Source organism: Chionomys nivalis, chromosome 8 (assembly GCF_950005125.1).
Source record: "Chionomys nivalis chromosome 8, mChiNiv1.1, whole genome shotgun sequence".
Classification (NCBI taxonomy): Eukaryota; Metazoa; Chordata; class Mammalia; order Rodentia; family Cricetidae; genus Chionomys; species Chionomys nivalis.
Window position 1 is genome coordinate 82,742,715 of NC_080093.1, and position 25,151 is coordinate 82,767,865.

General features: G+C 39.6%; 1 protein-coding gene across 1 annotated transcript in view; it reads left to right on the forward strand.

Moving 5' to 3' along the window:
• Positions 1–5,437: 5,437 nt before the first annotated feature.
• The window catches only part of Copb1 (COPI coat complex subunit beta 1), a 36,111-nt gene continuing 16,397 nt past the window's right edge, over positions 5,438–25,151 (forward strand). Inside the window, exons 1-11 of the mRNA XM_057778274.1 lie at positions 5,438–5,551; positions 6,124–6,273; positions 11,647–11,876; positions 13,043–13,212; positions 16,331–16,445; positions 17,735–17,827; positions 20,455–20,592; positions 23,232–23,351; positions 24,061–24,168; positions 24,248–24,394; positions 24,710–24,855. Coding sequence (XP_057634257.1) covers positions 6,183–6,273; positions 11,647–11,876; positions 13,043–13,212; positions 16,331–16,445; positions 17,735–17,827; positions 20,455–20,592; positions 23,232–23,351; positions 24,061–24,168; positions 24,248–24,394; positions 24,710–24,855 — 1,358 coding nt within the window. The 5' untranslated portion in view covers positions 5,438–5,551; positions 6,124–6,182. The remainder of the gene's footprint in view (positions 5,552–6,123; positions 6,274–11,646; positions 11,877–13,042; positions 13,213–16,330; positions 16,446–17,734; positions 17,828–20,454; positions 20,593–23,231; positions 23,352–24,060; positions 24,169–24,247; positions 24,395–24,709; positions 24,856–25,151) is intronic.

Below are 25,151 nucleotides of genomic sequence, written 5' to 3' on the forward strand. Positions count from 1 at the left end.
TCAAGTTTCTGTTTTTAAGTAGTTTCAACTATTGACTTATTGACATCGTTACAATGGTCATTTGTCCTCTCTGTCACATTATTTTGTTTTGGCTTGCTTTTTTTTTCTTTCTTTTTTTTTGTGTTATAGAAAAATACCTTTTACCAACACTTTCAAATTTGCTAGTATGTAGACTAGCTACATTGCAAACCCATGCAGATGGTCTCAAAATACAAATTTCAGGATGCGTTCCTAGGAGTTATTCTGATTGAAACTGAGAAGCACTGATGCTTGCTCTTCCAGAGGTCCTTGAGTGCAATTCCCAGCAACCACGTGGTGGCTCACAACCATCTGGAATGAGATCTGGTACCCTCTTCAGGCCTGCAGAAGAGACATGCAGGCAGAACACTGCATATGTAATAAATCTTAAAGATAATTTGTGGTGGGTCCTGGTGGCTCACGCCTTTATCCTAGCACTTGGTAGGTAAATGCAGGCTTATTTCTGTGAGTTCGAGGCCAGCCTGGTCTACAAAGTGAGTTCCAGGACAGCTAGGACTGTTACACAGAGAAACCGTCTCAATAAACAACATCAACAAAAAAAAAAAAAAAACTCAGTAGCTTAGATCCCTCTATAACTTCTTGAAGGGAGACTACTATAAAAACAAAATGCATACACACAACCTAGCAACTTTATTATCATCTCTGGTTATGTGCAGGTATGTGATGTCAGTCTCTGCACTAGACACAACCTCGGACACCTGTTGTTTAAGCTTGGAAACACACCACCAGTACCATGTGACTGAACTACTGTAGAGTTGCACCAAGCACATGCTAAACACTAAAACTACAGAGTTCCTAACTTCTTGGACTTTTGGTGTAGAGTTTAGAGAGGCTAAAATTAATAACGTGAATTTCTTCCCCTGTCCCTTTCTCACTTAGCTGAGTGGTTTTGTTGTTAAGAAATAAGAATCGTGCTATTTTTAAAAATCTGTTTCCTAAATACAAACTATTACCTGGCTGAAATTCAAGTAAAGATTAAAAAGTGACAGTGTTTTACATTGAACTTAATTTTAAGATCAGCTTTAGTAGGTGGTGTGGACCTCACGGTGACCATGCTGCTTGACAAAGTTCCAGCATTTGACTATGGATCACAATTCTGCAGCACCCTTTACTCTCATTTTTAATGATTCTCAATATTATGCCTGTTCCGTGGGCTCCAATGGAGGATAAGGGTGTGTAGGCAGGGTTTTTCTGACCCACCAGCCAACTCCCCAAAAAAAAAAACCACACACTTTATTATTAATTATAAATACTTGGCTGATAGCTTAGGTTTGTTACTAACTTTTTTTTTTTTTTGGTTTTTCGAGGCAGGGTTTCTCTGTAGCTTTGGTGTCCGTCCCGGAACTAGCCCTTGTAGACCAGGCTGGCCTCGAACTCCCAGAGATCTGCCTGCCTCTGCCTCCCGAGTGCTGGGATTAAAGGCATCTTAAATTAGCCCATATCTCTTACTTACACTCTACCTCGTGGTGGCACCTCTTTTCAACAGGGGATGTTCATCTCCTGCTTCCTCTGCATTTGGCTTTCAACCCCACCTTCTTCCTCCTACACTTTTTGTCTGTAAGTCCCGCCTAACCTCTCCCTGCCCAGCTACTGGCCATTTGGCTTTTTAAAGCAATCAGAAGGCACCTTGACCAAGATACATCTTCACAGTGTGCAAAAAGATTATTCCATAACAAGGATGTATACAATGGTAGCCTCTTTAAAGAAAGTAATTCTTTGGAAAAAAAATACCTGCCACTGTGAAACCATGTAGCATGGGAACTTCCTATTCCCACACAAATTAACAGCAAGATGCTAGCAAATTTAGGTAAATAACATGTTTGATAAATAAGGCATATTTGATAATAAAGAATTATAAATTCCTAAGTTCTGCTCAGGTTCACACTAATATTTGTCGAGCTTCGTCTTTGCTTACTTTTTAAACTTTAGTTATTCTGATAAACTAAGCCATATTAAAAAAAAAAAAAAACCTGCAATAGTCTATAATGGAGTGTCTGGTCTCCCCAAGAAAGCCCTTTTCCCAAAGTCAGTCATTTAGACAAAAGCTCCCATTCCCTGTGGGGCTTGAAGAAAGTTGTCTGCTTGCTAAAAAGGGAGTCATTCTTATCTCTGGCAAGACCTTGGGGCCCTCCGTTTACATGACTGGTGCCTGTTGTCAAAGTCCATGCTCTTTCACCAGTTCCTCACCACAAGGCCCAGCCCAGCTCGCAAGCCCCCTTTCTCCCACTTAATCCTCTGTGCAGATATTAGAGTATAAGCGCTGTAGCCTCTCTGAATAAAGTAGCAGCTATCCCAGTTCACCCTTAGATCGCCTCAGTCTCCTTCCCCTCACTGACTCCACCCTTCATCTTTGGATTCTGAACTCACTGGAGCTGGACTCTGGCAAATAAGTTGGCTTTTGAAAGTTACGTTTTTCTTTTTTCCCCAAGATGTATGTGGTTTTAGTCTCAGGATGGATTTTAAAAATCCTTCCCACCTTGGAAACATAAAAAACAAGTTATTGGGACATGCTGTGCAACCACTAACTAGCACTACAGGATACACGGCTTTCTGCGGCTTCCTGGCTGCCAGTCTATGTTCAGGTTCAGGGAGACCCTGTCTTGGAAGCATAAATCAGGATGATAGACCAGCGTGCTTATGGTCCTCTGGCCTTCCACTCGGATGCGTGTGCCTCACACAAAAGTTTTTCCACTCTAAGGACCTTACAGAGTTTGTTGTGATGTCCTTGTCTGTTTAGTCTGTTGAGCTCAGTTACTCAGTTTAGTCTGCTGAATAACTGAATAGGACAATCCCTAGTGTCATGCAAGTCTTCCCACGGACACAGATGATGTCATCTGGAATCTGAGCATCTTCACATGCAGTTCTGAAGAACTGGCACAGTCAGAAATAAAAAGCTGAAAAATGGCTCTTACTGTTGACCGTTAAGCAGTTTGGAGCAAATCTCTAGTCCTTTCTGCCCTCGACTTGTGTTCTTATGTAATTTTGACATACAAAGTTTTTGCACTGAAATAATTTGTGATTTGGAGAGTATTCAAAATGATAAATTATATGTTAGGGGTAAAAGTTCCCAAAATAATTTATATAAGAATTAGTGAAGCTATATAAGGTCTTGCTAAATCTCAAGAAACTCCAAGTTTTAAAAAGCAAAACCACACACATTACCAGTGGGAAGTTCAGGTGCACACCTAAAATGCTATCTTGTCATTCTTTAAGTTCCCTTAGTGAATCAGTCATGAAGAGTCCTAAAGTTTAACATAATGGATATGGTTAGGGCCGGGCGGTGGTGGCGCACGCCTTTAATCCCAGCACTCAGGAGGCAGAGGCAGGCAGATCTCTGTGAGTTCGAGACCAGCCTGGTCTACAAGAGCTAGTTCCAGGACAGGCTCCAAAACCACAGAGAAACCCTGTCTCGAAAAACCAAAAAAAAAAAAAAAAAAAAAAATGGATATGGTTAGTCTACACCTCCTAAACTGTTGAGCCTTCTCATTGCTAAACCTGATCTCTGCTTGTGTGATGTAATTTCAAGTGAGTCTGGAAAACCAATGACTGCATTCCATGTGAAAAAAAAATGAGTGCACAGAGCCCAGCAGTGGTAGCACAGGCCTTTAATCCCAGCACTCAGGAGGCAGAGGCAGGCGGATCTCTGTGAGTTCAAGGCCTTCCTGGTCTACAAGATCTAGTTCCAGGACAGGCTCCAAAGCTATAGAGAAACCCTGTCTCGAAACAACTGGGAAAAAAAAGTGCACAAAAGGACCATTCTTGACTGCATCTCATTCTCTGAATAATGCCGAGTAGAAGAAGGCTGATCTTAAAGATTCCATTGGATGATTCTATTGATCCACTGGAATGGAAAGATAGTTCCAGGTAAAGGGGGCACATGGCTGTGATAGTAGATGGACCACAGGAGGGATCGCTGGTAGAACTGATCTCTATCTTGACTGTTGGAGATCACACAAAACTGAATTTGTTGTCTAGAAGCAAGTACATAAATGAGAATATATAAACTGGTGGACTCTCAATAAGGAGACAGGTCAGTTTCCTGCAAGAAGACTTCATGATACAGAGGGACTGGGGGACGACCAGAAGGCTTGTCGGAATAATTATATCCCACAATTACCTAGGTTAAAAACATGTTTTAAGCTAGGCAGTGATGGCACACACATTTAATCTCAGCATTTGGGAGGCAGAGGTAGGTGGAGCTCTGTGAGTTCGAGGCCAGCCTGGTCTACATATAGATCGATTTCCAGGACAGGCTCCAAATCTACACAGAGAAACCCTGTCTTAAAAAATGGGGGGGGGGGGAGAATTTTTTTTTTTTTTAATGCACAGGCCAGGTGTGATTCCATGTGCCTGTAATCCCAGGCAAGAGACAGTAGATAGCAATGACGGCCAGTTTGGGCGTACAAAGTGAGACCATCTTAAATAAAAAATGCCACCAGAGAGGTCACTCTTCCAGTGCTGTAGACATACAGTCTCTCTAGGATATTTCGAGTGCTGAGGGATTTTTTTTTTAATTTAATTTAATGGTTCCAGAAAAGAGAAATGTCAGAATTGCTGTATTCCGTGTAGGTGATGCTGTTTGTAGTCTGTGTCCCCAAATGAGGTGAACAGGTCAATAGAACAGGTCCTATCAGACCTGTATACACGGGATGTATCCATGTCACACACGCCTGTAGTTAGAACTGCCTAGAAACGGAAAGCCACCTTCTGAAGACCATTCTGGTAATTTGGGTAGACCCTGTGGTGCTTTTCCAATATCTTGTTATTAATGATGACTAGGACATTGGCATGGGATATGAGACCACAAATGAAATAGATCTATACATTTAATTGTGGCTGTAACAATTCACTCTTTGGAGACAAAGGAAAATCCTTTGAGGCTAGCTCCCTTGATGCATAAAACCTTATAAACTATTGGGAGCTCTGAGAAGATCGAAAGAGGTCGTTCCTGAATAAAGAGTAGATAGTAATAGTTGCCAGGCAATTTTTGATATCCATATAACTCCAGGTCAACTGAATAAAGTCAGATTCAGATCACCAGAAGTGTTAGCCCTCAAGTATATCTTCATATTGTAACCTAGTTGCTTTATTAAGTTTAATATCTAAAATCATCTGCCAAATAATCAGTTAATTTCCCAGTTTATTATAAGTGAGAGCAAAAAGAGAGTCCGCTGGACTTCTGTTTCTCTTTTGTACAAGTTTTAGTTTCTGGGAACTGTTAAGTGACCACAGGGGACTCAAGGGAAAAAAACTAAAATATTTGCTCTCTCTGAGACACAAACGGCTCCCGAGAAAGGAAGAGGATAGCACGCCCTTCCAGCGCGCAGCCTCAGAACGGAGAAGGCTTGGCCTCTCTGGGCCGCCGTACAGGATCTGTGGCTGCATCCTTCCTCGTCTCCCCGCCTCCTTCCACGTCAGCCAAGGACTTGGTGGAGCCGTCCCGGCAGCCGCTGGCTGGAGCCGTAGTCGACGGTCCAGCGGTTCCTTCCCGGCCGTCGCCCTTCGGAGCGAGGTAGCGGCCTGAGCCCCGAGCCGTGGTTTTGCGTGGGTCACGCGGTGTCGGCGAGCCACCGGCCGGGGAGACGCCGGGAGCTTGACTAGGCCGCGGCGACAGGCGGTGGGGGCGGGGAGCTGAGCCGCGGCCCCGGGACTGTGGGACCGGGGTCTGAGCAGCCCGAGGCCTGGCCGTGCGTGGACGGAGGCTGGGGAGGGGCTGCTGGGGCGCACCCACCGGGGACCCGCCACGGCGGAGGCGCCTAAGCTTCTGCAGCGTCTTTGCTCGCGGGCTGCCCTCCTGGGCTGTGATCGGGCTGTGTTGTGTTGGAAATCACTGCCCTGTGACGTGGTGCTCCGGGTTGTCACTGTTGTGTGGACCTCGACTCCACTGCTTTCCACACCCTGGGCCGGGGAGCAGATCAGGACGGTGTGGTTCTCACTAGAGTTCGTGGAAGAGGGCGAGCACTGTAGATTGACATCCCCAGAAGCCATACGGAAAGAACTTTCAGGCAGTATAAAGATCGGGACTGATTTGCGAAATTTGCCTTGTTTTGTTTTCCTAATTGACACCTGTGTTCATTTTTGTAGATTTTCCTGGCACCTTTCGTCCTTTTTGTCTTGTATCGGGTTGATTAAAACCAGAAACCATGACGGCAGCTGAGAACGTGTGCTATACGTTAATCAACGTGCCCATGGATTCAGAACCCCCTTCTGAAATCAGCTTAAAAAATGATCTGGGTAAATAGCTTCTCGATTCTATCGGAAGTTGTTTTAATCGATAGATTAAGAACATTAAGGACTGGACAAATTAGTGTTTTTATACATGTCTATATAATATTCAAATTATGTCAAATATAATTGTCTCCTTATCATTCATCATTTCTTTATGCTGAAAACATTTCAAACTTTCATCGAGATTTTAAAAAATACATAGTACATAGTTGTTAACTATTTAGCAGTCTTCCTGGTGTCATATCAGAACTTCTGTTACTCATCCGTTGATCAGCCTTACCCATCCTTCCTTCTTACTCTCCCCAGCCTCAGTTAACCACCATCCCCCATCCCTATATTTTTTTTCCTTTTTCTTTCTTGAATTAAGGTCATACTCTTTTTCCCAGGCTGGCCAAGAACTCAATAATAGACCAGGGTGGCCTCAAACTATGTAATTTCATTTCTCTTACCTCAGCCTCCCAAGACTGGCCATTAATCAGCTTTTACTTTCAGCTTCTGTGATAATGTAGATTGGTACGTCTTAAAACTTTCTACTCTCAACCCCTTTTTCACTTGAGGAAGTATTTTCTTTATTATGTGTCCTTGTATACAGATATATGCATGTTCTGTGTAATTATATGGCAATTCAGAGGTAAACCTTAGGTCCCACCTACATTTCACGTTCCCCTATAGTTAGAGGTGTTTGATTTTTCTAGAGTTTTGTTAGAAGTTTCTTTCAGTAAGTTATGTGTGCTTGTATGTGCCTATGTGCACATTAGTCCAGGTCCCCTCAGGTAAGAGGGTGTATCTAATGCCTTGGAGCTGGAGTTATGGGTGCTTGTGAGCTGTCTGATGTGGGTGTTAAGAACTGAATTTGATTTAATTGCACATACTGCCCTTAACTACTAAGCCATCTCTCCAGCCTCCCATTTAGAATTTTTGAGAATGTCTTAGGAAAAAGGATTTTTTAACCTTTAAGCTTGCAGTATTGGCATACAGAAATAGAATGATATCCCAGTCTAATGTAGTAAAGCTAAGAAAATAAAATCATTTAATTACCTGTCCCTTAAAATACAATTTCTTAGGGGCTGTAAAGATGGCTCAGAGGTTAAAAGCACTGACTGCTCTCCAGAGGTCCTGAGTTCAGTTCCCAGCAACCACATGTGGCTCACAACCATCTATAATGAGATCTAGTGTCTCCTCTTCTGTCATGCAGGCACAACACTGTATACATAATAAATAAAACCTTTTGGTTTTTTGTTTTGTTTTTTAGAGACAGGATTTCTCAATGAATAAAATCTTGTTTTTGTCTGTTTGGTTGGTTTTCGAGACAAGGATTCTCAGTAGTTAGTGGAGCCTGTCCTGGAACTCATTCTGTAGACCCGGCTGGCCTCGAACTCAGAAAGATCCGCCTGCTTCTGCCTCCCGAGTGCTAGGATTAAAAGCATGCGCCACCTCCACCACCCGGCATAAAATCTTTTTTAAAAAGAAAAAAATATAATTTCTCACGTAGTAGATAAGTTGGTATAAACAAATAAATGAAGTCATTACTGAACTAAACGTGAATATTTCTTACAACTTTATAGTTTCATTTTGAAAATATTTTTTGTAAAAAGAAGCATGTTTTGAGTTTTGAAAGCCTTTGCTCTGCTCTTTTTAAAGTATATGCTGGCCATTCCCAGTGATGTGTACTTGTAGTTCCAACTGCTCAGAAGCCTGAAACAGAAGGCCACCTGGTAAAGTGACAGCACTGTGGATGTTGTTAGGTATAGCACTTACTTACCGAGCACTCGGGAGGCCCTGAAATCAGTACCCAGTACTAAGAAGGGAAAAAATATGTGCTGTGTAATTTTAGAGTGTGGGGTTGAGGACAAGGTCCTACTCTATAGCCTGCCTAGAGCTGGCTAACCTAAGATCCTCCTGCTCCAGCTTTCATGTGTGTGCTCTCATACTCAGTGTGCAGAGCGGGTCTGTCAAAGAAGGGCTTTTGTTTGCTTGGTTTATTTATTATTTTATTGAGACAGGGTTTCTCTGTGTAACAGCCCTAGCTGTCCTGGAACTAGCTCTTGTAGACCAGGCTGGCCTTGAACTCACAGAGATCCCCCTGCCTCTGCCTCCTAAGTGCCGGGATTAAAGGTGTGCACCACCACCACACAGCACTAAAGAAAAGATTTTTATATACTTAATTCTTAGTTGAATTATTAGCAAATATAATCGAACTGATAACACTGGTTTTTTTTTTTTGTTTTTTTTTTTTTTTATTTGGTTTTTGTATTTTGAGACAGGGTGTCACTATTTGCTCTGGCTGCCCTGGAACTCAACTGAGATCGACCTGCTTCTGCCTCTCAAGTACAGGGATTAAAGGTGTGTGCTATCACACCTGGCCCAACATTGTTTTAAATATAATGAAAATTATATTTAAAATATTGGAAATTACCTTTTAGGAGGTACTTTGGAGTTTTTAAAGAATCTTAATATTTTACTTGCCCATGGTGGCACATACCTGTAATCCCAGCACTAAGAAGGCAGAGGTGGGAGAAAAAGGAACAACAAGTAAATTTCTCAGTTTAAGTTGTTAGAATAAAAGGAAATTGAAGTTGGGGCGTTTAAAATACAGATGACATAAGTTTTTTGTTTGGTGTTAAACTTGCTTTTGAAAGTATAGTTATAAATTGAGATCTAGCTGGGCGGTGGTGGTGTTTGTCTTTAATCCCAGCACTCGGGAGGCAGAGACAAGTGGATCTCTTTTAGTTTGAGGTCAGCCTGGTCTACAGAGCAAGTTCTAAGACAGACTCCAAAAGCTACAAAGAAACCCTGTCTCGAAAATCAAACAAACATAATAAATAAATAGAGACCTAGTCTGCTGAACTTTTGGAAATGTAATAATTTATAAACAGAATAAGCCATCAAGGTTATAATAACCTAATTTTATGACTTTTAGACTTTGTGTCTTTTATATTATCAAATAGAATAGGGAACAAAACACCTCAAACACCCTAAAGGTGCCCAGTGGTCGCACACTCATGAACAAGGTTCTAGATTCAATCCCGGAACCAAAACAAAAACTAAAGAGGGAGGGAGCTTAAATTAAAGAAACAAAAGATCTTTTAGGATTTGAGTACCACTTAAAACATTGTTTGAATTACTCAAACATGAGGATTTTCTCTATTCTGCAACATAGGAAGATACAGCTATGGGGTAGTAATATATAGCCTTTAGGATGATATTTTGGGTTTTTTTGTTTGTTTTTGAGACTGGCCTTCTATGCAGTATGTAGAGGAGATTGGCTTTGGTCTCTTGATTATCCTGCCTCATGCTAGGTTGCTGGATTACAGAAAAGTGCCATCGGAATTGGTGACAAGCAACTGATTTATTTAGTATTTCTCTGAAGCTTGAGCTCTGCTTGTAACCCTAACAAGTAGTCGTGTACAGTCTGTCTCTTTGACAGAAAGAACTGCCTTTAAAAGTATTTTTAAAGATTCATTTATTTACATGTATGAAAGTTTTGCCAGCATTTATATATAAGCACCGTATGTATGCCCAGTGCCCAGATTGGTCAGAAAAAGGTGTAGGTCCTCGGAACTGGAGTTAGAGATGCTTGTGAGCCATGAGGAGGGAGGCTGCTAGGAACCCCTCAAGCACAGGTCCTCTGCAAGAGCGACAAGCGCTCTAAGCTATCCAGCATCTCTCCAGTCCCGATAACTCTGCCAATAGCCATTCTTATTATTGATTAAGCCTTCTCTCTCTTTGTCCTCTCTTTTTTTCAAATATTTGATTCATTTATGTTATGGGTATTATTAATGTTTTGTCTTCAGAGGTCAGAACAGGGTGTTAGTCTTAAACCCAGTTCCTCTGTGCCAGTGCCCCTAACTGGTAAGACATCTGTCCAGCTCTTATTTTATGATAGACACAATTATGGACAATTATGGTAGCAATGTACTTATTCTGTACTTCTGTCTGCCTTTGAATTTTGCCTTTTTTTTTTTTTTTTTTTTTTTTTGGTTTTTCGAGACAGGGTTTCTCTGTGGTTTTGGAGCCCGTCCTGGAACTAGCTCTTGTAGACCAGGCTGGTCTCGAACTCACAGAGATCCGCCTGCCTCTGCCTCCCGAGTGCTGGGATTAAAGGCGTGCGCCACCACCGCCCAGCTCTGCTTTTGAATTTTGGACCCAGAAGGTTTTTTTTTTTGTTGTTTTTAGATTTATTATTATGTATACAGTGTTCTGTATGCATGTATGCCTGCAGGCCAGAAGAGGGCACCAGATCTCATTGTAGATGGTTGTGAGTCATCACATGGTCTCTGGGAATTGAACTCAGGACATTTAAAGAGCAGCCAGTGTTCTTAGCCTCTGAGCCATCTCTTCAGCTCCAGAAGACTTTTAATACCATTAATTTTTCAATGTTCTTAGTAATTGAAATTATAGATAATTTTTTTCATGAAATCTTAAAAAAAATTTTTTTGGTTTTCTTAAAACAGGGTTTCTCTGTGTGGTCCTGACTGTCTTGAAACTCTCTGTAGACCAGGCTGTCCTCAAACTTAGAGATTTACCTGCTCTGCCTCTCAAGTGCTGGGATTAAAGCCTCCATAAAATACTTTATATTGAGTAGTTTTTACTTTTACTAACATTAAACTTAAAAGTAACATATCCTTTTTTTTCCCCCTTGGTTTTTCGAGACAGGGTTTCTCTGTAGCTTTAGAGCCTGTCCTGGAACTCACTCTTGTAGACCAGGCTGGCCTCAAACTCACAGAGATCTGCCTGCCTCTGCCTCCCGAGTGTTGGGATTAAAGGCATGCGTCATCACCATCTGGCTTTTTTGTTTTTGTTTTTTTTTTTTTTTTGCTATATCCTTAATTCTAATCAGTGGCTACTGGCTCAGTGTTTTAATTTTTTCCAGTTGTTCAGATGGACAAGAAAAGAAAGTCTTTAATGTTATATGAGTATTGAGGACCATTTTCTAAATTATTACAATATCTAAAATATTTAAAGTCACTCTGTTCATGCTATCTTTTTAAAAAAAATTGCTGTAACTGAGAAAATGCACATAAAATTAAGTTACTTTGGGTTTAGAAGTACTTAACAGGATTTGCTTGGGTTGTTTTTGGTATTGGGGGAATGACGCTGCCACATCTGTTTGAAAAGCAAAGACATGTGGTGTAGCTATAGGCCAGAAACTACATTAACTAAATTGGTTAGGGACCAGAATTCGAATCCAGTACCTCAGATCATGTGTAAGGAATCTGAGATTCAGAGGCAAAATAGAGTCACAAGCACGTCATTTGGATTTGTAACCTTACTACCACAACTGATAGTAAGTTTTCATAGCTTTTTGAACTGTGTGAGGAACTTTGATTTGAAGTAATTGTGCTTTTTTGGTTTATGTTTTTTAAATTATGGAATCAGAGAAAGGTGATGTGAAGTCCAAGACTGAAGCTTTGAAGAAAGTAATCATCATGATTCTGAATGGTGAGAAGCTCCCTGGACTCCTGATGACTATCATCCGTTTTGTGCTGCCTCTTCAGGACCACACCATCAAAAAGCTGCTTCTCGTGTTCTGGGAGATTGTTCCTAAAACAACTCCAGATGGGAGACTTTTACATGAAATGATTCTTGTGTGTGACGCATATAGAAAGGTAAGCCAAACCATAACTGTTTGCTTTGTTCTTTTGTAATTATAAAATTGCTCTAATAGATACTTTTTTAGTTTTCAAATTAAATCTTTGATGAGATGAAAATTGTAAATATTTGTTACGGTAGTTGTAAGCTCAAACATGTGTTCAACTTATGGCTATATATAGGCTTAGGGTGCACTGCTACACTATTAATAAAACCCAGAGACAGATACTGGGGTTCAGCCTGAAGACCAGACTCCACACATCTACCTAGTTTCCATCTCTTCCCTTTCTATTCTTCTTTCTGCCCAGCCATATCGCTCCTGTCTCCACCTGCCTAGTGCTGGGATTAAAGTCATGTGATCCCAAGTGCTGACATCACCTCTCTGAGTGCTCTGTTTCTCCTTTAGACAGATTCAATCCGTGTAGCCCAGGGTGGCCTTGAATTCACAGAGATCCACCTGATTCTGTCTCCTCGAGTCCTGGGATTAAAGATGTATGCCACTACTCTCTTGCCTGTGTGGCTGGCTGGTATGGCTGTTTTTCTGTCTGATCTTCAGGCAACCTTTATTTATTAACACACAAATAATATACTATTATGGTGCATGACACTGGGGATATCTGTGAATGCTGCCCGACATAAAAACCTAACATTATCTGATACTTTTTGATAGATTTTGGACTGGGGAATTTTATTTTCCATGGTAAGTATTCTGTGAGTCTCAGTATGAACTTTGTAGATGACAATGTCTTATTGTAATGTTTTACCTGTAAAAATTACTGTTAAAAATTTATATTGTTGGCTTTTCCTATATTTCCTATGTTTTTTTGTGTTACTAAGAAAACTGGTGAAATGCATGGAAATTGCTTTGTTCTAGAGGAATGAGAAGGAAATTGATCTAGATCTTTTTAAGATTAACTTTAATTTTTTCAAATTATAAAGTTTTACATTGAAAACTTGATTTTTATAAACGGCCAAAACTTAGGCCTATGAGATGGCTCAGCAGGTAAAGTGCTCCTGCCAAGCCTGATACCCGAATTTCATCCCTAGGACCCACATGGTGAAAGGAGAGAATCGATTCCTCCAAGTTGTCCTCTGACCGCACACACTCACACACACACAAGTAATTAAACGTAAGGTTTTTAAAGTTGAAACTCAGTGTTTCCTACTGCAATTTTTCTATCAGGATCTTCAGCATCCTAATGAGTTTATCCGCGGATCTACTCTTCGTTTCCTTTGCAAATTGAAGGAAGCAGAGTTGCTTGAACCTTTAATGCCCGCTATCCGTGCTTGTTTGGAACATCGTCACAGTTATGTTAGGAGAAACGCTGTTTTGGCCATCTATACCATCTACAGGTAAGGAAAAATACACCTTTATTTCTGTTTTAAATGTTTTAGACTAAAGGTTCTAGCGTGGTTGGTTGCAGAATGTATGTACTTGTAAATATGTTTTGCTAATCAACATAGTATTTTTTCCCCTTACTATCATTAAATTGTTAATATGGAGAAATCAAAAACGTTGGCAGTAATGGACACTAGATCCTGTCTGACAACAATCAGATGAAATTGTGCCATTTAACAGCATTGTATGATTTCTAGTTTAAGGCCATGGCCATCAGCCGGGCCCAGCCGGGCGGTGGTGACGCACGCTTTTAATCCCAGCACTGGGGAGGCAGAGGCAGCTGGATCTCTGTAGTTCAAGGCCAGCCTGGTCTACAAGAACTAGTTTCAGGACAGGCTCCAAATAGCTACAGAGGAACCCTGTCTCAAAAAGCAAAACAAACAAAAAAATAGGCGATGGCCATCATTGTATTGTTGCAGTTAGTTCACTTAGTTCATTTATTTACTTGCTAAAGGCATTGCATCTTAACCTTGTTTTAAAATTCTCATTTTGAACAGTATGGTTTTTGTACTAGAGGCTTTGAGGAAGGAATTCTTTTAGTGAAAAGGGCTGCGATTCTTGTTATTAGAACAGCAGAAAATTTGCCCTGGACGAGTGGTGCATCCTCTTAAGTCTAGCTTCTAGGGGGCCTGAGTCAGGAGGATGACAGGCTTGAGGCCAGTCTAGGCAATTTAATAATCTCTGAAAATAGAAAAAGAAAAAGGTTGGGGACATTCCTCAGTGGGTGAATGTTTATTTAGCAGGAACAAGGCCTTGGGCAATCATTAGAGTGAAATAATAAAGGTGAAGGTTTTGAACTTTAAAACAGAGATTATAAGATTCAGAGGAGGCTAGAGTGCTAAATTGTTATAGTCATGGTTGTCAGTGCAGTTAGATTGTGGGACTGGGGGGATAGAGCGCAGAAACAGCCCTTGCCTAGAATGTGAGGGTGGTCCTGAGTGGGATTCCTAGCACTGCAGTTTAACAGAAAATATATATATATATATAGTGTCTTTGCATGTTTGTGTATGTGCGTGTTTGTATAAGCATATGTGTATACTCAGGCTAGAGAACCACATTAGGTATTGTGTATCAGGTATTAGGTATCAGGCACCATCAACCTTTCACTTTGACATGAGGTCTCTCATTGGCCAAGAACTCACCAAGTAGTCTATGCTGGCGGTCCCCAGGTATCTTCTTGTCAGTCACCTTTACAGCGCTGGGATTTCAAGTACACAGCATCAAGCCTAGTTTTTGTTTTTTGTTTTCTTTTCTTTTTGGTTTTTTGAGACAGGATTTCTCTGTTTAAGAGCTTTGGTGATCCTAGAACTCCCTTTGTAGACCTGGCTGGCCTCAAACTCACAGAGCTCTGCCTTCCTTTGCCTCATAGAGTACTGGGATTAAAGGCATGTACCATCATGCCCAGCTTGGGTTTTTTTTTTTCTTTGTTTGTTTGTAAACATAGGCTCTAGGGATGGAATTTAGGTCTGTAAGGACTTTACCATCTAAGCTATCTCTAAAACCCATGGAGTATTTTTATAAGTGTCTTTGTACTTTAGTATATTACTTGGCTGAAACACAATTACATATTATCTTAATGTTATGATCTCTGTTGACAAAGTGATATTTTGTTGATAATATAACTGAATTCTTAAATGTTACCAGAGGCACTATGTATATTTTAGAAATCTACAGGGCTCATAAAAATGGAAACAGATGACAATTGAAAATTTGATCAGCAACCCGGCTATATGATGCAGTTAGGAATTTTTGGAACTATGATAACAGATTCCGTTATGATATATACTTTATTACATATTCCTTTTTAAAATGATTACTGTTTTGTTTAATGTATATAGGTGTTTTGCCTGGATTTATGTATGTGCACCACTTATGTACCTAGTGCTCAAGAATGGCAAAAGAGGGCTTGAAATATTATGAAAATGGAGTTATAGACACTTGTGAGTTATTGTGTAGGTGCTGGGAATAGGATCTATGTCTTCTGGGAGAGCAGCCACACTGACCTGTCTCTCCTGCTCCTAAATAGTATTCTTTTATGCTAATATTTATCATTCTGCATACTACAAATGCTTTTATGTTTCTAAAGAAGTGTGAGTAAATACAATTTGCACAGATAATGAAACTGATTTGTTGTGTTGATTTTTGTTTTTGTTTTTGTTTTGTTTGTTTTTTTTTTTCGAGACAGGGTTTCATTGTAGTTTTAGAACCTGTCCTGGAACTAGCTCTTGTAGACCAGGCTGGCCTCGAACTCACAGAGATCCACCTACCTCTGCCTCCTGAGTGCTGGGATTAAAGGTGTGCAGGACTACCGCCCAGCTAAAAACAGACTGTTTTATTCACTATATATTTCTTTTTTTTGTTTTGTTTTGTTTTGGTTTGGTTTTGGTTTTGGTTTTTCAAGACAGGGTTTCTCTGTGGCTTTGGAGCCTGTCCTGGAACTAGCTCTTGTAGACCAGGCTGGTCTCGAACTGCCAGAGATCCACCTGCCTCTGCCTCCCGAGTGCTGGGTTTAAAGGCGTGCGCCACCACTGCCTGGCCACTATATATTTCTTTTTTTTTTTTTTTTTTTTTTTTTAAATATTTATTTATTTATTATGTATACAATATTCTTTCTGCGTGTATGCCTGAAGTCCAGAAGAGGGCACCAGACCTCATTACAGATGGTTGTGAGCCACCATGTGGTTGCTGGGAATTGAACTCAGGACCTTTGGAAGAGCAGGCAATGCTCTTAACCGCTGAGCAATCTCTCCAGCCCCCACTATATATTTCTTAAGAAAAGTTGCAGTGCTTTGAAGACTGATACTATAGTCCTAAAGACAGTCATTTGACATCAGTTAATAGAATATGTATTAATTAAATCAGATTTTATCTGATTAAACTAGAAAATAATTTGTTAATTCAATAGATAAAGTTTTAGTCTATGATTTTTTCTCCCACTTCTAGTTGATGTACAGTTCTAAAGCAAAAGAATTGTGTTATGGAGTTAAGTTTTAATGTTGGTAATGTCTGGAAAGTAACTAAAATAGGAAGTGGGTTTTCATTTACTCTGGATGTTACCTGTTTTGTTTAAAGAAATTTTGAACATCTTATACCTGATGCTCCTGAGCTGATCCATGATTTTCTGGTAAATGAGAAGGATGCAAGCTGCAAAAGAAATGCATTTATGATGCTAATTCATGCAGATCAGGTAAAGTGCCTAAAATACTTTCTTTCTATAGTAAAATGAAAATTGAAAATGCTGCAAGGTCCTTGGCATGTTTTCTTTTCTTTATTGGTGTTTTGAAGCAGGGTCTTGCTATGTAGCTCTGGCTGTCCTAGAACCAGGCTAGCCTTGAACTCACAGAAATCTATCTACTTCTGCCTCCCAGGTACTAGGATAAAAGGCATGTGCCGCTATGCTTAGCCTCAGCATGTAGCATGTTTTTAATTTGTAGGTTGGTTTGGAGTACTGTGGTTTGAGGTCTACAGAGCAAATTCCAAGTTAGCCAGGGCTACACAGAGAAACCCTATCTCTTAAAAAAAAGTATTAATATTTTTACTGAAGAGATTTTAAGGTCATAGTTTTGTGTGTACGTTGTCCGGTCATGAGGCTGCTTGGGAGATTTTTCTTTTGGATCTCAGTAATAGGAATATAGCTATCTATGCTCTTTATTCATTTTGAGGTTTTGTGACAGAATTTCCCTACGTAGCACTTGCTATGTAGATCAGGCTGGCCCCAAATTTGCAGCAATTCTTCTGCCTTCTGCCTCTGCCTCAGGTGCTGGGATTACAGGCATGTGCCACCACACCTGATTTAGAAATAGCTACACACTTAAATGGCTAATTTACTTGAATTATGTGAGTATCCTGACATGTAGGACTAGTACTTTCCCCCTAGACTTACCTGTTAAAGAAATTCAGATAGTATAGGAGCTGGAGAAATGACTCAGTGGTTAAGAGCACTAACTGCTTGCCTAGAGGTTCTGGGTTCAATTCCCAGCACCCATATGGCTGCTCACAACCACCTATGACTGTAGTCCCATAGGATCCAATGCCCTCTACTGGTGTGCAGACAAAACATCCATACATATAAATACATACTTAAATTTAAAAAAAAATTCAGGTAATACATATGTGGCCTATTCCAGAATTTTTTTTTTGCTTTTTGTTTGTTTGTTTTTCATGACAGGGTTTCTCTGTATAGCCCTGGCTGTCCTGGAACTTTGTAGACCAAGCTGGCCTCGAATTCACTGAGATCCGCCTGCCTCTGCCTCCCAAGTGCTAGGATTAAAGGCACATGCCACCACTATCTAACAAATTTTTTAATTTCCTGATGTACATTTGTGTCAGGTTTTTTTTGTTTTTTTTACTTCCCCTCCCCCCAAATAATTCCTTTTTGCCCAGTTTCTTCATTAGTTTTATATTTGGGGTAATATTTCTAAAGTTGTATTCATTACGCTAAATGAAGATTATGATAAATGTATTCTTATTTTTTAGGATCGAGCTTTGGATTATTTAAGTACATGTATTGATCAAGTTCAGACATTTGGAGACATTCTACAGTTGGTTATTGTTGAACTAATATATAAGGTAAGAATGATAATTTATGATGTGTAAATAAATTTAACAGCTTAAGACAAAAGTAAATAGTCTTATTCTGGAATATTCTTCAATTGCTATCATAATTTTTGTTTGATATTGTATATATGTATTTATTGTGATTGGTGGCGTGCCTTGGGATAACTTCTGAGAATCAGTTTTCTCTTTCCACTGTGTGGGTCCCAGGGATAGGACTCAGATCATCAGACTTCATGGCATGTGTCTTGACCCACATAGCCATCTCCCTGTCCCCAATAGTGATATTTTAATAATAGAAATATTATTAAGTATCTTAATTTATGCCTTTTTTTTTTGGTTTTTCGAGACAGGGTTTCTCTGTAGCTTTGGTGCCTGTTCTGGAACTAGCTCTTGTAGACCAGGCTGGTCTCGAACTCACAGAGATCCGCCTGCCTCTGCCTCCCGAGTGCTGGGATTAAAGGCGTGCGCCACCACTGCCTGACAAATTGTGCCTTTGTTATCTCTTTTCTTTTTTCTTTTTTTGGTTTTTCGAGACAGGGTCTCTCTGTAGCTTTGGTGCCTGTCCCGGAACTAGCTCTTGTAGACCAGGCTGGCCTCGAACTCACAGAGATCCGCCTGCCTCTGCCTCCCTTCTTAAAGCATTTTTTTAATTAACTTTATTATGTTTCCCAAGTGCTTGCTTCTATTTTTAAACCTCTACAAGAAATTAGTCTGTATAGCTCAAAAAATACATTGTATACTGCCCAGCCATTGAGTGGATTATGAATTAAGCTTTAGAATAAAATGCAAAGTTTTTCTTTATTATATATCAAACTGCTTTGAAAAAGTAAAAATTAATAAACTCTAAACACGCCTTATTTTTAAGAGTGATTAGACAGGGACAGTGAAGTGGCTCAGCTGGCAAAGGTACTTGAGGCACAAGCCTGGTGTCCTCAGTTTCATCCCCAGAACCCTCATAAAGGTGGAAGGAGAGAACTAGATACTATGCACACATGCATCTACAACTTCTTGTTCCCCACATCATGGACACAGATACACAATCTTTTTTTTTGAAAAAATATTTTTAATTTAAAATGAAGAGAAACTGAAAATAATCTCCTTACCATGCTTCAGAAACATTTGAGAGTGTTGAAGTTTTAAGGTTTGTGGCAATCCTGTGGTGAGCAAATCTCTCAGCATTATTTTTCCAATAATATTGTCAATATTTTATAATATTACTAGCTAATAACCCCAAAGTGGCTCTGGGTTAAGTAGAATGTAAAGGACGTACCTCTCTCAATATGAATCAAGTACAAGATATAATTAAACTTGGTGCTGTGGTTTGGATATGGTTTGAGTGTGTCCCCAAAAGTCTTGGGTCTCTGTGTCAGTATAAAAGTGTTGGAACATAGGAGGCGAAACTTAGTGAAATTTTTTGGGGGACTATTGCCCTTAAAAGACAAAAGTGGGGGTTAGGGAGATGGCTCAGAGGTTAAGAACACTGGTTGCTCTTCCAGAGGTCCTGAGTTCAATTCCCAGCAGCCACATGGTGGCTCACAACCATCTATAATGAGCCCTGGTGCCCTCTTCTGGCATGCAGGCATACATGCTGGCAGGACACTGTGTTCATAATAAATAATTTAAATAAATAAAAAGGTAAGCTCCAGGACAGGCTCCAAAAAGCTTCAGAGAAACCCTGTCTTGGAAAAAAAGCGGGGGCGTGGGGATTCTCATGAAACCCTGAGGTAGTTCTCAGAGGACACTGTAGGAAGCCCTGAGGCTTAAACCAAAGAACTTGTAGAACACTGCCTGGCCCACACACTCCCTGGATTTGCTCTCAGTACTGTTAAAACTAGGGAGAGGGTCAGCACTTCATTGGCAGCCTTTTTGTTATTGGGGTTTTGTAACGGTTGACTGTGCAACCCAGCCTTGCCTTGACTGCACTCTAGTGTGCAGTGTCTTTGAAAGAGTTGATGTCATAGTATTCTGATAAAATAATAGGTAAATATCACCCGGGTTGCGCTCATGGTCACAGTCCTTCTTCATTAGCTTTCTGAGGGCTGGGATCGCAGGTGTCCACTACCACTACTATCAGCATGTTTCTCTTTTGGCTTGGCATCCAGAATAAAAATTGAGATAAAATGTAAGGGTCTTTCAGGTCATTTACATTAGTAGAATGGTGAATTTCTCTAACTTTTCTCTCACTTGTTTAAAATATAAAAATCTCTTATAAGCCAACTGAAGACCTTATGTGAAGCAGTGAAATGTAAATTATCATGAGATGAGTAGCTATGATAAGATGCATGAGTAGCTATGACAGTTACTTTAATTTACTTTTTAATTTCTTTGTGTAGACACATGTCATAGCATACCTGTGGAGGTTAGAGGATAAATTTGTGGCATAGGAGCTGCTCTCTTTGTATGAGTTCCAAGGGTCTAACTCACGTCGCCAGCTTGCTCCACAGACACCTTTACCTTTTGAGCCATCTTGTCAGCTCCTGCGACAGTTATTTCTGAAAACATCAGTGTTTGTTACATCTCACATGGTGTTGGCTGGTATATTTGTATATCTTTAAAAGATTAATCATAGCTTTCATATTATATTTTATGTGGATAATGTTCTTGAAATCAACTTAAGCCTAAATGCTTTATTTTCCCAGGTCTGTCATGCTAATCCATCAGAAAGGGCTCGTTTCATTCGCTGTATCTATAACTTACTGCAGTCATCTAGCCCTGCTGTAAAATACGAAGCTGCTGGGACATTGGTGACACTGTCAAGTGCACCAACTGCAATAAAGGTACTTTGAGGATTAGATGCTCAACATCCTGTCTTATCCATCAGAATTTAATGACACTGCAGTTCATTGTGCAGTTGCTTGATATACTTGTGCCCGTATGTCCAACCTATGACATCTACAGAATTCCTGCTTGAGACCCATACATCTGAGTTAGAGGGGGAAAAAGTCAATACTGCCCAACATACTCATACTCTTCTTTAAATAAGTACAGTTTTGTGCTGGGTAACATAACTGCCCTGCTCTCAGACCACAGAGAGGACGTGTTAGAGCAGACTGCAGAGTTTGTAAGATGATTTGCCTCCTTACATAATTCAGCCTTTTCTTCCTGTTTTCACACATGAATGTAAAAAGAGAGAAAGAGATGGAGAATAACAGTATGTTAGGTTTCTGTTGCTGTGAAGAGACACCATGACCACAGCAACTCTTATAAAGGAAAAACATTTAATTGGAGTGCCTTATATTTTAGAGGTTTAGTCCATTATCATGATACATGATGACATGCAGGCAGACATGGAGCTGGAGAAGAAGGTGAGAGTCCTACATCTTGACCTCCAGGCAACAGGAAGTGGTCTGAGTGTCACACTTAGCAAAACTTGAATAAGGGAGACCTCAAAGTTCACCCCACAGTGATACACTTCCTCCAAGGCCACACCTATTCCAGCTAAGCCACACGCCTAATAAATAGTTTCACTGATCTATAATGATGACTTCATTTTTTTTAAGATTTATTTATTATATATACAACATTCCTTCCATGTATGCTTGCATGCATGCTTGCTTCCATGTATGTTTGCACTCGGGAGACAGAGACAGGTGGATCTCTGTGAGTTTGAGACCAGCCTGGTCTACAAGAGCTAGTTCCAGGACAGGCTCCAAAGCTACAGAGAAACCCTGTCTTGGAAAAAAAAAAGGCATTTCTTTTCTTTTGTTCATTCCATCAAGACTATCAAAAACTTTAATATATTCAGAGAATTATTACTCTAGAAAGCCAGCTGATATAAATTGTTGAATTTACTGTTTTACTATTAATACTTAAAATACTTTTTATTTAGAAATAATTTTAAACTTACAGGGAAATCACAGAAATAGGACAGAATTCCCATACATTCCTCTTCTAGCATCCTATAATGTTCATATGTTATGTAATCATTGATGTGGGAGGGTCTTCTGTTTTGTGTTGATTTCATTGGTTAATAAAGAAACTGCCTTGGCCATTTGATAGGCCAGCCCTTAGGTGGGTGGAGTAGACAGAACAGAATGCTGGGAGGAAGAGGGAAGTGAGACAATCACCATGCCTCTCCTCTCTGGGCCAGACGCCATGGATTTAATTATCAAAACTAAATTAACATTGAAATAGTATTGTCAAATAAACTAAATAGATTTTGTTGAAATTTTTCTTTAGTTTTTCCATTAATGCCCCTTTCTGTTTCATGATCACTCTAGGATTCCACAGTTTATTTTGTTGTCTGTCTGAGTCTCCTCTAATCTGTAAGGGTTCTTTGACTTTCCTTATTTTTTATGCCTTCATAAAGTATACTAGTTTGTTTATAAGAGATTCCAGACCTTGAGTTCATCTCATGTTTTCTCATAATCACTGCAATTAAGCATTTGGGGAAGAATGCCACAAAACTGATCTTCTGTGTAGCATGTTCTTAGTACGTGGGATCTATATACCTTATTCATGATCAGTTAGGTCAAGTGCTGATTCCCTGTTCTGATTTTTCTCTTTGTATTCAAAATATATTCGAGGTGCTCTGACATTGTAGATGCCTTGTCACTCTTCAGATTGGTATCCACTAATTTTAACAGCAATAAGTAGATTTTTCTCAGCAACAGTTATTGCTAGATACTCTATAAGGGTAGTTTTGTAGTACCTCATTGTACAGTTACTATGGAATTCCCATGTAAGGAAGTGCTGACTTTCCCTTCCTTTTTTCATTTATATCAGTATGAATAATTTATTCCATAGATCATAATCCACTGTTATCATTATTTTTTTTTGTTCAAGTTTTTCCAGCTTTGACTATTGGAAACTTTTCTAGATTGATGAATTTTTTCTTTGATTTTTAAACTTGATCATTCTACAAACCATTGTACCTTTAAAAATCTTATGTAAAAATGAAAGTAGGCCACTAGGGATGTAACTCAGTTACTAAAGCTCTTGATTGGGATGTTCAGGGCCCTGGGTTCAGTCACCAGCACTACTTCCTAAATAGTTTTAAATATATGCTAAAATATTTCTTAATTCAGGTTATCTTTACATTATTGTTTTTATCACTGTATAAAGATACAAAGATGTATTAAATTTTATCCTTGATGTGAAAGGTATTTAATAGCCATGCTCAGATTTGCTGTCCTACTCTCCTGTTTCCTTGGTTACAGCCCATAAGCATTTCTACCCATGGCAGCTTCTTTCCATCCTTCACTCTGTAATCTTTCCAATGCCTTGTAGTCTAGATTAACACTGAGGCTTATTATAAATAATAAGACATGCATGTTTCTCTAAATAAAATACATAAATACTAGTGCAAAGACTACTGACTGTATTTTAGATTCTTAGTGGCCTGGGAGGCGGGGGGAGAGGCAGTTCTTATTTTCATACTATTTGAATTTTCAAAATGCATTTCCTTTTTCTATAGGCTGCTGCTCAGTGTTACATTGATTTAATTATTAAGGAGAGTGATAACAATGTAAAGCTCATAGTTCTGGACCGATTGGTAGAATTAAAAGAGCATCCTGCTCATGAACGAGTCCTCCAGGTAAGTATTGTTATCCTTTATATTTAGATTATCCTCAGTCCTTGCCACTATAGGTAACCTAACCTAGAACTTGAAGCCTGGCAGTGTAAATTTTGGGTAACTGAGGTGCTGAGGTATAACTCTTTTTTCTTTTCTTTTTTTAATTTTAATTTTTTTTGTTTATTTGGTTATTATGCATAGAATGTTCTGGTTGCATCTATGCCTGCAGGCCAGAAGAGGGCACCAGATCTCATTATAGATGGTTGTGAGCCATCATGTGGTTGCTGGGAATTGAACTTAAGACCTTTGGAAGAGCAGCCAGTGCTCTTAACCTCTGAACCATTTCTACAGCCCAGGTGTAACTCTTAAATCACCATTTCCTTTTAGGTTTTTACATGACATTGATTTGTTGAAGATGAACTAAACTAGCTTTCCTGTAAAATGTTCTTCCTCCTGGATATCACTGGTTATTTCTCTAACTTGTTCCTCTGACTTTTGTATTTTTCATGAAACCAGTTGTATCTAAAACTTGGTAGAGTCAAAGTATATATTGTCAGCTTGGCTACATCATATGTGATTATGTCTCATTATCTTCCAATCAACACTAGTAATTTCATTCTTAATCAAAGGATTGGACTGATGAAGGGCAGAAAGCACTATGGTGCAATTAGGATATCTTTCTTATGAAGAAAAAGACTGGTGTCACTCTATAGTTTTTGTTCCTTTTCAGGATCTTGTCATGGACATCCTCAGAGTACTGAGTACACCGGACTTAGAAGTGCGTAAGAAGACGCTGCAGTTGGCACTGGATCTGGTCTCCTCTAGGAATGTTGAAGAGGTAACAGAGAACACTTAGTGACACTGCGTGGAAGTGGCTCAAACACATGTAATTCTCATTTGCTTTTGCTTTCCCCCAGTTGGTGATTGTCTTGAAGAAGGAAGTAATTAAAACAAATAATGTTTCTGAGCATGAAGACACTGACAAATACCGACAGCTCCTCGTGCGGACTCTGCATTCCTGCTCTGTCCGCTTTCCAGACATGGCTGCAAATGTTATTCCTGTGGTGTGTAGTTCTTATCATCTTACCTGTAAGGTTCTCTAAATGTTTCTATTTTTCTTTTTGAGTTATTTTACATCTTATCTTCTGAATTTGCAACTGTCTGAGATAACAAAAATTTTGCTGTCTATTTCTGATCTTTATGGGTATCCATCCCCATATTAACTAGGGTGAGAGCTCAGATTTCTTTGTTTTAATCTTCATCAGAATCTTTGTTGCACACAGGGATGTTGAGTCTTTTATTCTTTGTTCATTAGTTATTTTTGACTTTACCTAACTTTCTGGATCCTATGTGACTATTTGTCCTGTTTCTTCCGTTAGCTCATGGAGTTTCTCAGTGACAGTAATGAAGCAGCAGCTGCTGATGTCTTGGAGTTTGTTCGTGAAGCTATTCAGCGCTTTGACAACCTGAGAATGCTGATTGTTGAGAAGATGCTGGAAGTCTTCCATGCCATTAAGTCTGTCAAGTAAGTTTAAAATACTTTTAAGTGTAAAGTTGAGCATCTAGAATCATTGAGTAGAAAATAAATAACTTATGCACATCATCATCCCCCATCATAATGTATAGGACTGTTTTTACTGGGTTTCTGTTATTCTGATTACATCTAAAACATTGTGAATCCCAGAATGACAAAGAAGCATGTTTTTGAAGTGGTGTACTTAAAATCTTCTTTTGGATTCCTATTATTTATGTCACCCTTAACATTTATTGAAAAAAAGGATATAAACCACACCCTGAATCTTGACAGTATGTTAAATTCAG